Source organism: Propithecus coquereli, unplaced genomic scaffold (genome assembly GCF_000956105.1).
Source record: "Propithecus coquereli isolate 6110/MARCELLA unplaced genomic scaffold, Pcoq_1.0 Scaffold154, whole genome shotgun sequence".
Taxonomy (NCBI): Eukaryota; Metazoa; Chordata; class Mammalia; order Primates; family Indriidae; genus Propithecus; species Propithecus coquereli.
Genome location: NW_012139858.1, coordinates 3,359,997 through 3,377,710, shown reverse-complemented (window position 1 = coordinate 3,377,710; position 17,714 = coordinate 3,359,997). Strand labels below are relative to the sequence as shown.

The 17,714-nt window shown below is 38.0% G+C and overlaps 1 protein-coding gene across 1 annotated transcript in view; it reads right to left on the bottom strand.

The window, feature by feature from the left end:
* Positions 1 to 1,809: 1,809 nt before the first annotated feature.
* The window catches only part of DROSHA (drosha, ribonuclease type III), a 133,318-nt gene continuing 117,413 nt past the window's right edge, over positions 1,810 to 17,714 (bottom strand). The window contains exons 29-34 of the mRNA XM_012640536.1: positions 10,665 to 10,806; positions 9,140 to 9,222; positions 8,951 to 9,054; positions 6,716 to 6,808; positions 5,834 to 5,880; positions 1,810 to 2,072 (exon numbers count right to left, since the gene is read on the bottom strand). Coding sequence (XP_012495990.1) covers positions 1,942 to 2,072; positions 5,834 to 5,880; positions 6,716 to 6,808; positions 8,951 to 9,054; positions 9,140 to 9,222; positions 10,665 to 10,806 — 600 coding nt within the window. The 3' untranslated portion in view covers positions 1,810 to 1,941. The remainder of the gene's footprint in view (positions 2,073 to 5,833; positions 5,881 to 6,715; positions 6,809 to 8,950; positions 9,055 to 9,139; positions 9,223 to 10,664; positions 10,807 to 17,714) is intronic.

Sequence of the window (17,714 nt, the reverse complement as noted above, 5' to 3'; positions counted from 1 at the left end):
CCCCTTCCGGTCCTGCTACGTGTTGCTCATCTAACTTAAATATAATGCTCAGAAAGAATGCACCCAATAGGATGGAAGATGTACCCAAAACAACCAAGCTCAGACAGGAGCTCTCTTCTCCCCCCGCCCAGTGCTGCTTCTGTGGCATCACCGGTGAGGAGAAGCAACACCAGGACAAGCTTCTCTTACAGGCACCATCTGACATTTTCATGATTAACAAATTAATCACTGGAGAGGTCTTCTCTCTCTAGTATGTGTATGTACACACCCTCAAGGACGTATGTGGCAGCGCTACAACAGCAACAAGTTGTTTACAACCTCCACATCTGTAATTAGATTAAGAAATTATGGGATATCCACAACTGGCATACAAAATATACATTAATATGCAGCCATCAACAATTACATTATGTAAATGAAGATTCCACACTGGAAGATATTCATGATAAGTTACTTAGTTAAAAAAAGGCTATGGAAACCATAAGTATGGTATCCTGTTGTTAAAACATACTTGAGTGCATGCGTATACGTGTGTATTTATATACACAGAAGGTCTGACAGGATATGAAAATTCTCTGGGTGATGGAATCGTGATTTATTTTTCTGCTTATGCTTTCTACTTTTTTCCACGGTATTTTCTAAGAAACGTTAGTTTCTTTCTCCTGCTAATGAAAGTAATACATTTTCCAGGTTTTTGACAATGTGTATGTAACATGTCATAGTTATCTGCATAAGAAACACTCCCAGATACCTGCCTAGCTCAGTCCTTCTCCTCCTTCTTATCTTAACTCAAATGATGCCCTCTTAGGGCAAACTCCCCAACCACTCCACTGAAAACTGCCCCCACCCCACATCCCTGCTTTATTTCCCCCCATTCACTGATCTACTGAGGGTATTCCAGTACTAGCTCCCCAGCTCCCCGAGGAGCCCCAGAGCCTACAACAGTGCCTGACACATAGCAGGCACTCAGTATTTATTTGCTGAAATAATGAATGAAACACATTTGTTTTACAAAGAAGTTTTGTCTTTATTAATAAGAAACCAGTGATGTTCAGTTTAAAATAACATTTTTTTAAAAAATGTCATGTCTTTTAATGTAATGTCAGCCCTTTACCGCAGGGACCACTTAGAGATGCTGATGAAAGCTACAAACCCCCTTCTTTCCTGCTCCCCACCCCCTCCCAAATCCCAAACACAGACACACAAAACTGAATACAATTTCAGGAGGTTTTGAGACTTCCCTGAAGTCTGTCCATAACTTCTTAAAGGTTCCACTGACCCCAGGGTGAGAGCACTTGATTTTGAAGTGTCGTCTGGCTTAAAATCATGATTTCTCTCCTATTCTAATGATTCAAAGAATATATGTGACTCAAATATCAGTCTTTCCCCTTCCTAAGCCAATTAAATGTTAAATGGATTTCTTCTACAAAGAACTCACTGCTTAGAGAGGGCTAAGTTCACTATTTGCAGCTGAGAACTTGATAAACATCCAGGCGAAAGCTGAAAAATCTAGTTAACAATCCAGAGATTTCAAAAAGTACAGACGTTACTAGAGTGTAGTCAAAATATCTGGTTAAGTGAATTTATCACTTGTCAGTTGAAATTCTGGGGTCACAACCTGAGACAGAGATAGAAAAACAGGATCTATTCCACGTAGAATATGCTTTTTGAATTTTTATTGTTTAAAGAGCAAAATAAAAGGGAATAATGCACATCCACCAATGTGAAGTTTTCCATTAAAAAGAAGAGAAATCAAATACTTTGTAATAAAGACCATCCAGCTAAAAACAGATCAATAAAACAACAATAGCGATTTGACTTTGTGTTTTATTTCAATGAGCACACTTCATTCATGGTCTGTAGGAAAACTAGGCTAGGTCTCAATGGGTAACAGTCACAGTTATTGAGAAAGTAAATACGCCACCACTTCCGTGCCCTCCTTTATTTCTTTATGTCTTCAGTCTCATCTGGCTCTCTCTCTTGATGCTCTCTTTCCCACCTCATTTCTTTTAACTCTTGTCTGTACTTCCGTTCAATGAACCGCTTCTGATGGGCCATCTGGGGAAAGTTATCTGACACAAGGAAATATATCTTATGCTTAATAAAGGATAGCCACGAGTGCAAACAATGATGCAAACTAAACATGTACACTACAAGCATATATTCATATGGAATGTGCATAGTCGTATTTTGTAAGGCAAGAGAAAGAAAATTGTTTTCTTTCCTTACTCTTCCATCATTGAGAAACATATTGGAAGTATGGATCAGCACCCCTGATTCTAGATTTCAATATCTGGTGTGAACTTGAATCTAAAAGGCACCAAAACATACAGAAATGATAAAATGTAAGATGTGTGGTTTGGGAATGTTTCCAACCAGGTGCTTTATAGACTTGTTCTCCTAGCAACAAGTGATTTTCATGGAGAAATTAGAGGACAATGGAGTCATATATTTTTGGAAAGCTAAAATCAAAAACTCCAAACATAATGGCATTATCACATCATTATTTACCAAGAAGTTTCTGAAAAGTGTAAAAACAGATCGGGTAGACAAAAACAGGCTATAATCTAAGTCATTATGTCTGATAATTAATTCTATTCTTAAAGTTTACTATGGGATGCCCAAACTACATCTGCAAAAGTAACTCGAGTACAGAACTTTTATTTGGTTAAAGGAAACATACCACTCAGTAGTTTTGGTTAATACAAACACATCGAAGCTGTATTTAGTTTGATATTTGACCCCATGCAACAGTGTTGACACAATGAAAGAAATCTTGATTAAGATTTAGAAATTTTCACAATTCAGTCAACATTTGTGGTGTAACTTTGGTGGCATAATGAAGTAAGAAATCAAATATGATATGAGAAAAAGCCATTTTATATACTTAACACATATTTAAACAAACAACATTAAGGAGTGCATGCATGAATAAGAACTACACAAGTTAACTGTTAACAGAGAGGGAAAATGACGCTGTGTTATGAGCCTAACCAGATAAGGGACTGTTCTAGAGAAGAGGTACTACTTCTTCGTGTTTCAAACGTGAAGAATCCGAGATGTGGGAGAGCATGGCCTGTTTGGGGGAAAGCAGGCTTGTTTAAGGCGGAAGCATGAGGAAAGTAGATCTACACATGCAGTAGCCTTCTGTATCAGTGCTTTCGCTTTCTGTGGTTTCCTTCACCCAGGGTCAATCACAGCTTGAAAATAGGTGAGTACAGTACAATAAGATATTTTGAGTGACACAGAGAGAGAGAGGGCACAAGCACAAATGCTAATTATTAGTTGCAATTAATCTCCTACTGTGCCTAATTTAGAAATTCAACTTCATTATAGGTATGGGTATATAGGGGAAAACACAGCACATACAGGGTTTGGTACTAACCACAGTTCCAAGCATCCACTAAGGATCAAGTATCCCCCAAGGACAAGGGGGGAGCTACTGTGCAATATATTCCTAAATTTTTCCCCCACTTTTTTATATAGTTTGTCATCCTCACCCTGGTTTGGAGAAGGGACAAGGACAGGGTGGTAGAAAAAGCATCTGAAAGACTGGTGGTGAATCAGCAAAGACCTGGAATGCCTGGGAGTCAGTGATTTTAAACAAAAGAGGAACAAGACATCTGTATTTTAGAAATAAAACAGTAATAAAATCAATTCCCTAAATGATATTAAATTGATTCCTTATATAGTATATAAATCATAGGTTTCAAATATAATTAATTTTTAAAAAAATAAATAAATCCCAATAAGTTATCTGTAAACTAATTTGTAAAGCAAGTTTCTACAAAATGAACCCTATTTCCTCAATAAATTCTACTGTAAAATTGAATTTCCATTTTTTAAAAAACCCTACAATTCAGTTCTAACCATTGACAAACTTTTAGAATGTTATCTTTATAGCTTTTCTTCTATGAAGTTACACTACATACATACACAATGTAAATGTGCATATATATTACCTAGACATATGAACATTTAAAACCATTCCCCTAACCACTCTTACACTGGTAAAGTACAGTATAGGTATGTATTTATGGGTACACTTTTTTCATTTATTCTAGTATAAGCATTTTCCCATATCATTAGTTTTCAACACTATTTTAATGTCTATAAAATATTACAACATTTGGATATAGCTAGGGTTGGTAAACTACTACCCACAGGCCAAATACAGCTCTCTACCTGTTTTTGTAAATAAAAGTTTTAATAGCACCCAAACACACCCATTAGTCTGCATACTATCTATGCCAGTGGGCTACAATGGCAGAGTTGAATAATTATGACAGAGACTGTATGGCCAGGGAAGCCTAAAATATTTATCATCTGGCCCTTTACAGAAAATGTTTGCCAGTCCCTGGGATATCCTATAATTTGTCAAACATTTCTCTACTGGTAAACAGGCAGTTGTTTTTTGTTTTTTGTTTTGTTTTTTTGCTATTATAAATCAAGTTGTCACAATTATCATACTATATGAACTTTAGTTCATAATTCCAATTATTTCCTTAGGTTTGATTCCCAGAAATGAAATTTCTGGATCAAAATGCATTAACTCCTTTAAGGACCTGATACCTAATGCCGAATTGCTTTCCAGAAGTTTAAACAATTCACTTGTCTCAGAACAGGTGATCTCTCCTGTACTGTTTTATAGCTGAAAACACACACACAAAACTTCCAAAGATAACCTTTAACAATTTATAACTAAAAAATGGAATCTCACTTTTATTTCAATATGTGATGTTGCATTTATATACATACAATGGATGAAAAAGTTCCCAACAGTCAACTAAACACTCTCAGTGAAGGTTTCATGGACACTGGACCCTGGCAGCACTAGCTTCTGCCCACACTAACTAACCTGCCTGCCCCCAAACAGGAAGCTATTGTCTGCTGATTTCCACTTGGCTCGGGGCCCTCTTGTCTTTCCTGGAATCTCTCCATGGCTGAGAATCTGGGCCTCTTCACTTTTAGCTTCCCGTACTTTGCTTTCTCCCACCTCATTTAGCTGGGTACTCGAAGCATAATAGAATTGGATTATCATTTTGTGCCCACAGGTTCTACTGTGCAGCACAATAGACCTCAGAAGAGAAATCCCTCACACTTAAGCCTTCAATTTACAAAAGACTATGCAGTTTCCTACAAGTTCAATTATGTAATTAAGTTTCTTCAACCCAGGCATCCCATTCTTGGGAATCTATTCCACAAAACTAAAAGCACCAATATCGAGAGAGATTTATTGTTGACAATGATTAAAAAAAAAAAAAAACCAAAAACCAGAAACAAAGTGTCCATCAATAACAAAAAAAAACTGAATAAAATACAGCACATCCATAGCAGGAAATATTATGCAGCCATTAAGAACGAATGAATTGGAGCCATTTTCTATGATCTGCAGGGCTGCCTATGACCTATTACTGAGTGAAAAAAGAAAGATACACAGAAGTATGTAAATAGCATCCCATTTAACAAACCAATGGTTGAAAACTAAAAAGAAAAAAACCTTCACATGTATATGTCTATGTTATAAGATTTTACAAGTATATGGAAGGAAACACAGTAGGTTGTACACACAGATTACTGGGCTGAGAGTAGGACTCTATGCAAAAAAGGAAAATGAAAATCAAAAAGCACTTGGAAATACTTTTATTTTTAAATTATAAACCCATTTTATCTATATCTCACATTCTACTCTACTCTCTGTGTGGAGAATAATTATGAAGAAAACAAGATTACATTTTATCAGTACTTACCATTTTTTTACTTTCTCATTTTCTTTCCATAAAACACTCATTACATTATGAACATATAATTATAGAAAAAGAGATAGGCTTACATTTTTCAAGTGCATCCATTGCCGCTCCCATTTCTGCTTGCTGAATACTATTAAATAAAATAAAGGTAAAGCACACTTTAATTTGAAGGTTTTTTTTCACCCCCTCAAAAACACAAGGTATGGCTACAAATTATTCAGGCTGAATTTCACGTTTGGGGCTTAGAATGTCATCTGATTACTTCATATACTGAATTACACAGATAGGCATATACACAAGAGCATGCACAAATGTCTTTTGTTTGCACAAAGCCTGTTTAAGTTGTTCATTCCACATTTTTAATACTGCAATAAAATGCTTTCCATTTTTGTCAGGTCTGAAAGTATTTCTTACTTAAGTTTGAATGTCTTCAGTATAAAGTTTAAAGAGGAAAAGAATAAAAAATATATAGACAGGCAGGCTTCAAATCATTTTTCAGTTTAAGATGTAGACTGGAGAGTTCAAAGAAAGGTGATAATATACATAATTCTTTTTACCTAAAGATGCTAGCATTTCCACAAAGCTTAAGTGAATGGCGATAAGAAATCCAATGTCTAATGGCTCTGTCGTATGACAGGACACATCTGACACGTCTAGCTTACACCAATGTGCACTCTGCTGAGTACTAAAACCGGGCAGACCTTACCTGTGCACTAGGTAATGCAGTTTTCTCAAGGTAGCCAAAGCCCCATATGCACAATGGCATTCCAACCGTCCAAGGCCAATTCTCAAATTCGGGGCTTGGCATGGTGGGGACATTAATCCTTGGGGTTCATTTTGCTATTACTCTCAAACACTCTATACTCTAAGTTAAAAAAGACAGACTACAGAGTTTGGAAATACCAACTTGGGACTTCTCAGACACACGGGATGCTCATTTGAACAAACTAATATTCTCCTCATACCTTGGTCCTTTCCCACAGCCTATTCTTTCTCCTTTGAAATAAACAGCCACAGTGTAGGTTCTCGCATGGGATGGCCCCACCGTCTGCAGAGTCCTGAGGGGAAAGGAAAGAACATTAATTATGATAAAGTGTTATTTGTTATGGCTACTATGTAACTATGAGAAAAACCATGTACTTATTGTCTAGAAACAGGAAGGTAAAATAACAAGAAACATGAAAATGGCAGAAAAATACAAGGGGTAAATTTTTTATCTGCTAATCTGACAGAGCTTTTGAAGTAGAAAATTTTTAAAATTCTGCACTGCATTTTTATAGTTTTTCCCTAAAGTCATATAAATAGCATTTAAAGGCTAACAGTGCAGTATAAATATTTTTAAACAATTTCTAAGTGTACATATTCCAAGTATCATAAAATTCACAAACTTTTATTGTGAAAAGTTAACAGCTTCAGTCTGTTTATTGTTTTTCAGTGTTAATCACAGCCCCAAAAAATAAATATTTGGGTAATACACCTCAAGCCACACCTGAATGGTTTTATGGATTCTTTCTAATGTCTGGTACCTTATCTAAAAGATCAGAAAATGTATTTAATTTCTGAAACATCTGAGATAATTTCAAAGGTACGCTGTAATACCAAGTACACAACACAATCGCCAAAAAACAAAGCTCCAGGTACTCTGGATTTTAATGACATGGTGCAGATTTCAAATGCAGTAAAACTGATAACTTCATGGAGAAGGGAAATTAAAAGTAGCCAACAAAGATAATGGAATAAACACAGTAATCTTGAAAAAACTATGTAAAACAACCCTATCATCTTGATAAAAAAGAACAAACTCATCTTGTATTTTCATTTGGGGGATTTATGAGAAGGGAACATAGTAATTTCCTTTGTGTTTATACACTCCACGGGATAAAAGTGCACGGGTGGCTTCTTTAAGGTAGTGCTCATTATAGCAATCATGCCCATGCCATGAAAAGTTTATCATCCTCATTTTATTTATTGAACTTTAATTATCACTTTGATGAGGAAATACTTTGAGCCTTTCATATAATACAGTTTGGATATTCATTATGCTTATTAGGCACATATTAAAGTGATATTTCTAAACATTTGGGGTTTTTTTCCCAATAAATAAAGGAACCATTGTTTAGCAGTGACAGCTTGGCGCAATTTATAGTAGCTTGCTGCGGGGTGACTCAACTTTCCCTTGGCCTTAGTTTTTCTTTTAGCAAAAAAAGCCTATAAAGTGTTGTGACTATGAAATAAAAACATGAAAAAGGATTTAAAATTCCCAACTGCCACTCTGATGTTTTTCCTTGAGTATTCTGAAGTTTAAGAAAGTCTAAAGGGCGACTTTGATTCCACATGTAACAAACACACAAATGCGTGCGCTTGCAACCAGGTATGTGCATACACAGGGGTAAAACAGTATTGAAACCGAATCTACATATCCTTAAAATCGCAATACCTTGAGAGGCAACCAACCTATTTCAGTAGTCCTTTCGTTTTGTAATTCCTCCTTGAAACTACCATCTGAATCAACACGAGTGTCTCAAAATAATTACTCTACTTCAGAGCCAAACCTCCTGTTTTCATCAAAATGGTTGTTACATGGTGTAGTGACCCAATGCATCTACATTCCTTTTGAATGACTTTGGCTACCATTCACAGGATAACGATATTCAAAAGTACACGGCAGCTTTGGTACACACTCTGAGAAGAAAACTTCCAAATATGTGAGCAACAGCAGCAGTGAGCAACTGTGCTGCTTCTTATAGTGACCCCCCTGAGGCGGACAGCACATCTGTCAGGCAACAGAGACAGGCCAACAGGGGTTCGAGGGAAAGTGCAGATAGACATCCAAGTATTACCAGAAATAAGCAGACACCATCTTCCAACCTGGATGCACAGTCCAGCAGAAGGTACAGTAAGAAAACAAATATAAATATGTATATAAAACTATTTAATCCCAATTTCCTTATCTTGATCTCATAATCTTAGTATGTCTTCCCAGCAGGCAGTAGTTCACAGAGAATTTTAGGAACGGGAAAAAGCATAGAGACAATCGAGTGGGACCCACTGATTTATGGCTACAGTCACACTGACAGTCAGGAAGTCTCGATGCTGGCTCTTGTCATGATTACCCCACAATGATTATTTTTCCTCAAGGTACATGGAAAACCAACCCTAAGCACGCTGGACCCAATGGCCTGTGGGCAGCAAGTACTTACTTGTACAGAGGAATGTCTGGCTCTTTTCCTTCTGTCCTAAGTGTCAAGCAACACTGCTGAAGCTGGGATTTGGGGTCATTCCAGTCCTGATTCAAAATGAACTCCTGTGGTAAGTTCCCAAAAAATATTTAGTAATGCGTTCTGTAATTATATATGGCATACACTAATTTAAACTTTATATGAGCTTACTTTTAATCGTGGAAAGAAACAGACATTCATGAAAGTATGAACATATTCCAAATCCTTATCAATGTACAGCGCTGCAATAAATGCTGAAAAAAAGAACATTTTAAAATATACCACAATTCATTGCCATTTAGCAGACAGAATAAGAGACTAGACTTTTAAGTAACATTTTAATAAGGTTTTCAACTTCCAGGCCCTCTTTAATTTTTAGCATTATCATTTTGTCTTTCTTCAAACCAAACAAGACTCTATTCTCTATCATTAATATCAGAAGCAGCAGCATAGATGTGTACAATGCAAATCATAGAGTACAAAGACCAAATTACATTTAGCTAAGGGCTAAATGAATAGCTAGTCAAAAATATATACAAAATGCTGCTGCATAGCAGGGAAAGAATGCTATTTGGGAACACTACCATGTTAACATCAAATAAATCAAAACACAACTTGTAGATCAGATATGATACCACAATAACCACATCCTTGGGTCTTGCCATTCTCAACACTAATCTTGAGGAAATCATCCATTTTATAAGGGTACTATGTTAAATTTCATAAACAGAAACAGCACAATTTACAGATTAAATCTGCCCAAACAGAGAAAAACTTAATACTGGGCTTTATGACAATATAACAATCTATCCAATTTTTCATTAATAAATGGTGGCCCACAAGATGATGCATTAAAAAGTACCTTAACCAAGTAAATAAATGGTGCATTTTTAAAAGAAGGAATTAAAAATAGCTATGACTGAGCTAAAAAAAATGCCAGTGAGACTGCTCTCTCGACTTAATTTTTATTTAATTTTCATCTCTAAATTACTTCTCTTTAGTTGAAAAAGTTCTTTTAAGTTCCTTAGTCAGATTGCCTTTGCACTTTGTAAATGAGCTGGTTTTGCATGGTAGACTTTGATATTTGAATATAATTCCAATTGTCAAAAATACCATAACATTAAAAAAAAGTTCTAAGGCCCAGTGAATGGCCCACTTATTTTGAAGTAATATCACAAACAATACAATTATGTGTATAATCCTTTAGTTAGCTATAATAGGATTATTTACAATGCTACCAGACCATATCAGAAACAGCAGAAGATGACATTTGTCCACAGAGCTTTGTGCTCAAAACAATGGATAATAGTTTTAGTATATAGTGAATAAATTGCCCTTCTTTCTCTGTGGCCCTACATGAAGGCTGCTGGGTGGCAAAATGCTATGATTCACAACTACCGATCCTCATATTCTTTCACACGAAGAGATGTAATGGCCAAGTGTTGGGATGGAGGGGTGGGGAATGGGGTACCAGTGAACATAGATTGAACATAAAATTCATTATTCACATGTAATTCCAAATTATTCTCATTCAGACAAGCTTTGCTGAAACGCAAAAATAATTAAAATAGAAAAGAGGTTTCTTTAGGCAGAAAATAATACTAAATAATAACAAGAAGGAGGATAAATACTGGTTGATTGGATCTAAACTTTGAACCTGTAGATAGAAAGAAAAGCTTTACTTTGTAAGACTCACATTCCAAAAGGTCTGCCAAGGTCTTGGTGCGGAGGGCCACAGGCCTCTTGGTTTTGTCGTTGGTTATTGCATATTCCTGCATGCCCAGCTCCTCTGCCACCTTGGCTTGAGTCCTGTTATTCACCAAAGAGCTTCGTAACAGCTGGCCAAAAGGAATTGGGGTACATTTAGAAACCATCTCACTTTCGGTCTCTCTCTTGCTTCTGTGTTGGACTCAATAAGCCTGAGAGCATCTCAGTGACAGGGACACCAAGGTAAGTGATGGTCTAGGTCCTCAACCATTACCCTCAGACAACAGTGACATACTCCATACACTGCTAGAGCTTCTTAACAACTTACTCTGCTCTGCTATCCTGAATTTTACCCAAATGCCACTTAAACAGCTCATTTACATCAGTAGCAGTAGCAGTGGGGCAGGGTTGGGGAAGATGCTATCATATGATTAAAGGTCATAGCTTCTTCAAGTTTAATGCTACTAAATGAAGAAGCATTAAAAGTTTTAAAAATCAATTTAATTGAAGCACAATTTACATTCAATAAAATGCACCCATTTTAAGTGTATATAGTTAGATGAGTTTTGAAAACCATATACATTTCTATCACTCCAAATTTCCTGAACCCCTCTGCAATCGACCCTCCCCAACCCCCAACCAGGCAAACTTGGCCTGCTTTCTGTACATTAGTTTTAAAGGAGCATGTTTTTAAAGTCTAAAATAAGCTTCATGTTTAATGGCATTGGTGCTAATTTTGGTATTACAGGATTTAGGGAAGTGATGTTTAATAAGTATTATTGAAAAGGTTTAGATTATTTATTTACATATTTATTTTAATTATTATTTTAAAGATTTGTGCTATCTACCTTGAGTCTTAGGTTTTCATACTGATATCCTTTATCTTTAATCAAATTAAAATATAATTTCCATATTTCAACTTCAGAAATTCAAAACAAAAATTTCTACTAGGATACAAAGATGGGAACTCACCAAACAAAAATTGAACATAATTAGCCCCGATCTCTAAGAGTTGGGGAAATGATGCACCTAAAACTACAACTTTTCCTACAATAGATATAACAAATTCTTGGTCTATTAAAAAACTTCCTGCTAAGAAACATTCCTGAAAATGGGGGAGAGGAGCAGGAAGCAGCTGTGAGTTGTGCTGGTGCTGTACCCCTGCTGTTCCACATCGCACTTTGTTTATTAGATTCAAGTTTTATGCTCTGTGGCTCTACCATGTCAACAGAGCTTATGAAAATCAAGATTTATTCTCAATGTCTGATATTGAATTCTTGACAATAGATAAATAAGAAACAATATGTTCTTAATTTGTCTGACAATGATTCATGAAGCAGAAATATAACTTGATCTTTGTAAGCCATGCTTGCTGTTGAATTTTAGACTATTACTCTTTGCCTGTCTCTGCTTCCTTCCTCCTCCTGTTTCCCTCTTAACTGCATCTTTTCTTCCATATAATGTTTCACTAAAACCAACATTCACAGAGGAGCTCAAAATTTAAAAAGCCTAGCAGATAACATTAATAGAAGACCCAACTAATAGGGAGCCCACCAGCCTAATATCTTATAATTATGGAATAAGCGAACTAGAAGGGATATATCTTTTTCGGTTTGGATTTCAAATGGGGCAGAGGGCATGGGGCAGGGCAGTTCTCAAAGCAGAGGCTGTGGGTGAATCGCAGGGCTCTTTTGGGAATATGGCCATGCTGAGCAAGTTGGGTCCTCTATAAATATGTGCTTTTGGTGTGGGCAGAAAACTCTTTAGGCTGTGTAGATGGAGCATTCAAGCCTCAAACCAACGAGCCCAATGCACACATGTGCACACACAAATTATGATACATCACTGGCCACCAGCTCCAGCTGCCACCTCCCTTGTCAGGGCTCCTCACTCAGTGTTGTGCAGTAACGTTGTCTGACAGGGAAGGAGGAAAGCAGTACGGATGGAAACAGAAATGCTTCCAGTTTTATTTAAGACAATCCCTGACAGGTCTTAAAACAGCAGGGTGGCCAATAGAAAGTGAAATCTGTAAGTTCTTGCCAAAATCCTAGTGCTTGAACCAAGAGTCAGTGGGGGAGACGGAAGCTATAAATCACCCATATTTTCATAGTCAGTTTAAATTTAGAAGATGAGCTGAAAAGAGATAAGACCTTGCTCTTCACCTAGACAAGAAAGTCTGAATGGCAGTTCTTTAAATGACAACTTTCATGCTTGTCCTTTGCTGAACTCTATTTCATAATGACTCATGTTATTTGCCAAAGAATGAGATCCAGGGGGGATGAGCAAGGAAGGAAACCTTCTGAAGTTACAGCAGTGCAGCACACCAGTGGTTGAGGCAGATTACATGCTAGGCCCTGCACTGACAGCTAAAGATCCCGAGAGGATCGACGTCCTGTTGCTGTCCTTGAGAACTGACAGTCTCCTGAGAAGCCACACTCACACTGGCCACTGCAATACACTGTGGTGGCTGCAGTGCTTGCACAGAGACCACAGGTACACACTGGCCCAGGAAGGCCTCCTGGAGAGCTAACTCTTGAGTAAAGAAAGGCATTTCAGGGGCTCATCAACCTGGATATAACAGCAGAATCATAAGGTGCTTCTGAGACGCTGGTGTCCAGGCTTCTTCCAAAAACCAAGGAATCAAAATTTCTGGAGATGTAACTTGGACATGTGCTTTTTGAAAAAATTCATGTAGGTAGATTCTGATGAACATAGAATCAGAACTGAAAAAGACTGAGTCAGCCAGCCAGTGGGAGAAAGGTGGGAAAGGGTTTTCTAGGAGAGGAAAGAACAGCTATGGCAAATGCAAGGAGCCATGGCACAGCAAGGTAACTGTGGGGTGGACCTGGAGGAGAAATCGGAGCCAAGTGAGAGAGAGCTGACGCAGGCAAGGCTGGCAGGTAAAGTCCAGACTTTGCTATGGGTGATGAGGAATCTCAAAAATGGGATTGTGTCAAATAGGGGCAGTGGAGAGGTAATTTCTTTTTTGGAGACAGGGTCTCGCTCAGTTGCCTGGGCTAAAGTGCATAGCTCATTATAGCTGACTATAACTTCAAACTCCTGGACTCAAGCAATCCTCCTGCCTCAGCCTCCCAAGTAGCTGGGAATACCCAGCTAATTTTTCTATTTTTTGTAGAGACAGGGTCTCACCATGTTGCTCAGACTGGTCTCAAACTCCTAGCCTCAAGTGATCCTCCCGCCTCGCCTCCCAAAGTGCTGGTATTACAGTCAGCCATCGCACCTGGCCAAGGTAATTTTTTTTATTTTTGGAAAGATCATTTTGGTGGAAGGATTTAAATGGGGCAAGACATTAAGTTGGAAAGCCCACAGATGGTTGTTGATGGTATAAAGTACTATTTTACAAAGAGGAAATATCTATTTTTATTTTTTAGTAGAAATTCAGAAAACCCACATTAAGCACCCAATTGAGCCCGAGACAGTTATCAAACTCTTTTGCAAACAATGCCTTGTGTCAGATATAGTAGTAAAGAGGCAAAAGATTTGGCACTGAGCTGCCTGGGTTCAAATTATGGCTCCAGCACTTCCTAGCTAAGTGACCTTGTATAAGTTATTAAATCTCTCCGAGCCTCGGTTTCCTCACCCATAAAATGGAGAGAAAAGTACTCCCCTCACAGGGTTGTTACGAGAACTAGAATGAACAATATATAATCTAATTACAGTGGCTGGTACATAATAAAGACACCAGAAATGCTAGCTGCTGTTGTTATCTACAATAGCAACATCATTATAAGGTAAGATAAACTTGCTCTTCAGTTACAGGGAAAGGGCTCAAGAAAATTCTTGGAATTCATCTGGATTTATTTTCCATGCAAAATGTTCCAGATATCTATCTACTCACTGTCCTCAAAGCTCTCCATTTTACAAGATGCTAACCTATCCTTAACAAATTTTTTAATCTCCCCCAAAAAAGCAAAGTTTAATTTGAAATCATCAGAAACGATGAAAAAAATCTATAATTAGAGCTCTCTGTAAACCTGAGAAAAGGACTGCTGAATTGCCGGTGCAATGTCAGGGACCAACTTAAATATCCCAAATCTCAAATTCTGGTTTTGAGAATCCAGGATGTTTTCTATTGTCTCAGCATAGCCATCTTTCACAATCACTTTAAACTTAAATCTTCATAAGTAAAAGGTTTATTGGTTTAAATCAAACATACACATTGGCATTCTTCCTTTTAACTTCCCTATTCACTCTGGATTCTAAAGAGAAAAACCACAGTTGTGGGAATGAGCTACCAAAGAGGGCCACCTAGTGTAAATTAAGTAGACTGTGATTTATTATTTTGAGGGCTTTAATATAAGAACATGGGGTGAAAGCAGAATATACTATTAAAAGTGACAGTGATGTGCCACACAGGTCTATTATACCAAGAGTGGCAGCCAGATGGTCCCCATTTCCCATGATAACTAAAGAAAAGGTACACAAATGCTAGCAGGCAGAATACAGGTCAGATACAAAGAGCCAAATTATGTCAGTGACAGAGAAATCCTCAAACAGGCGGCTGTGGAAACCTATCTTCTCAAAAAGATCTTTTAGATAAAACACCAGTTTGTCTGAATGATTTATGCTCAGTGCTGTCTGAAGGCAGCAGGGCAGGATTAGATCACTGTTCTCGAGCTTTTTATTGGTAATCCTTGTTCTCTTTCTCTTCATCCCAAATCACTCCTCTAAAAACAAACTTCTACTGGCTAGTGTGTGCCACCATTGGCTACAGTGCCTTGCACACAGTAGGCATGGGGATTAGCAACTATTTTTAGCATACAATAAAAGCTAAGAGAGAAGCACAGAGGAAAAACTCCTGTGGCTTAAAATTTGCAAGAGTCACAACACAGGCATTCTGACCTGAGTACATGCTTTCTTTGAGATGTCCCCACTACTTACCCTGACCCTACTGCATAGGCTCATTCTAAAAAACAAAAACTTCAGTGTATCGAATAGAATCTCTTCCTTCTGCATCCCAATTCAAACTCAGTTATCCTAGAACAATTCTTTTTTTTTAACTCTCATCTTCTATGTGATGGTGTTTTATTGTTTGTTTGTTTTATCCTAGAACAATTCTATAAGCCTAATATTCCTTCCCAAGTAGGTCTTTTTGAATATCCAATTTATAGAACAGAATGCTTTTCCCCATCAGCATTCAAAACTTGAAAACCATGGTTACATCTGCTCAATTGTCCTTATTCCCTGTAAAACGAGTGTGTAAGGGAATGGCTCAAAGCTAACTAATGCCTCCCAATGTGAATTACGTAGCTGTGTGCGCTTTACTCACAATAATGAATCATTTGCCATCCCCTCCCCAACGCAACTGCAATAAGTAATCCTCTAAAAATTTTAAATAAATTTTAATCCTTAGACATTTATAAGTTTTTAGCTTCTCCCCTCATGCAAATAACACCATGCCACTTCTTTCCAGTGCCACTTGCTCTTCCCTCTGAATATGACTTAGCTGCCTGCAAAACTGGCACTCTTTTATTATTTACCAAATATGTATTAAGAGCCCTCCATATGCCAGGCACTGCTGGGCACACAGTGATGAACAAAAGCATGCTCTCCTAGAACTCCTAGTACAGTGGGGTCAGCAAACCGACGTAAGTGCCAGGAAGGAAAAGAATGCAGAATTTTGATGGGGTGGGAGTCAGGAAGTTCCCCTGTATCCAGAGTCACGCTAGAATTAACATCTAACAGAAGAATAGGAGACACCAGGCAGATAACAATAAGGGATAGAAGCAGAACAGTTTCCAGTTGGTAGAACAACATATAGAAAGGCCCGCTGGCAGGAGGGCATGTGGAGAAACACAAAGCAGGATGGTGCACAGTGAGAAGAACTTGTGGCTTGAGGCTGGGCAGGAAGGCAAGGCCAGGCCACCCAGGGCCTTGCCTGTTCTTTAGTCACTATCGGAAGAACAACTGAGGAGTGTTAAGCTGGGATATGATGATCATTCATCCAAAGCACACTTGCTGAATGCTAACATGCCAGGAACTCCCCAAAGATTCAGGGAACCAAGAATGAGGAAAACAGACAAAAACCCTTGCTTTCATGGAGTTTATGCTATGATGGGAGAAGACAGATAGAAAACAAGTAAAATATACACGTGCTAAGGAGAAAATGGAGATAAAGTTGCAGGCTGAGTGAGGGGTGCTAGGGACAAGGGGGAAGGTGGGCTATTTAAGCAGGGTGGGCTACAGAAGGCCTCCTTAAAGATGATATTTGAACAGAGACCTGAAGGAGGTGAGGGATTTGGCCATATAGATTACCAGGAGAAGAATACTGCAGCCAGCTGAAATAGTCTTTGCAAAGGCCCTGAAACAAGGGCTTGCTTAGTGTCCTGTGGGAACCACGTGAAGGACAATGGTCAGAATCTAGTAGACAAAGTCAGAGACAGCAGCAGGGAGCCAGGTCACACAAGGTGGCTATCACAACACTGTCTTTTACCCTTGAGATGAGAACTTTTGGGAGGTTTTGTAGAGAGGGGTTGTAATCTGGCTTCCCTTTAAAAATGATCCCTCTAGACACTGCACTGGAAATAGATTGGGGTCGGGGGATGAACCAGTTGGGAGGGTATGGCTATAATTTAGACAACAGTGGCTCAGACCAGGGTGATAACAGTGGAGCTGGTGAGAAGTGGTCAGATTCAGAACAAACACAGTGTAAAATCAACGGGATATGCTAATGGCTGGGAGGTATAACATGAGAGAAAGATAAGAGTTAATTAAGGATGACTCCCAGATTTTTAACCTTGGCAACTGGTAGAATGGAATGATCCTTACCGATATGGAGAACAGTCAGTACAGAGAAGCAGGTTTCAGGGTGAAAATCAGTTTTGTTTTGGGCACATTGGGTTTGAGATGCTTATTAGAAATCCAACTAGGGATTCAAGTGTATCTATATATCTAGATATTTGAGGATTCAATAAACATGAGTCTGGAGTTCAAGGGAGAAGTAAAGGCTGAAGACATAAATTAGGAAGTAGTGTACAGATGTATTCAAAGCCGTGAGACAGATGGAATGAGATCACTT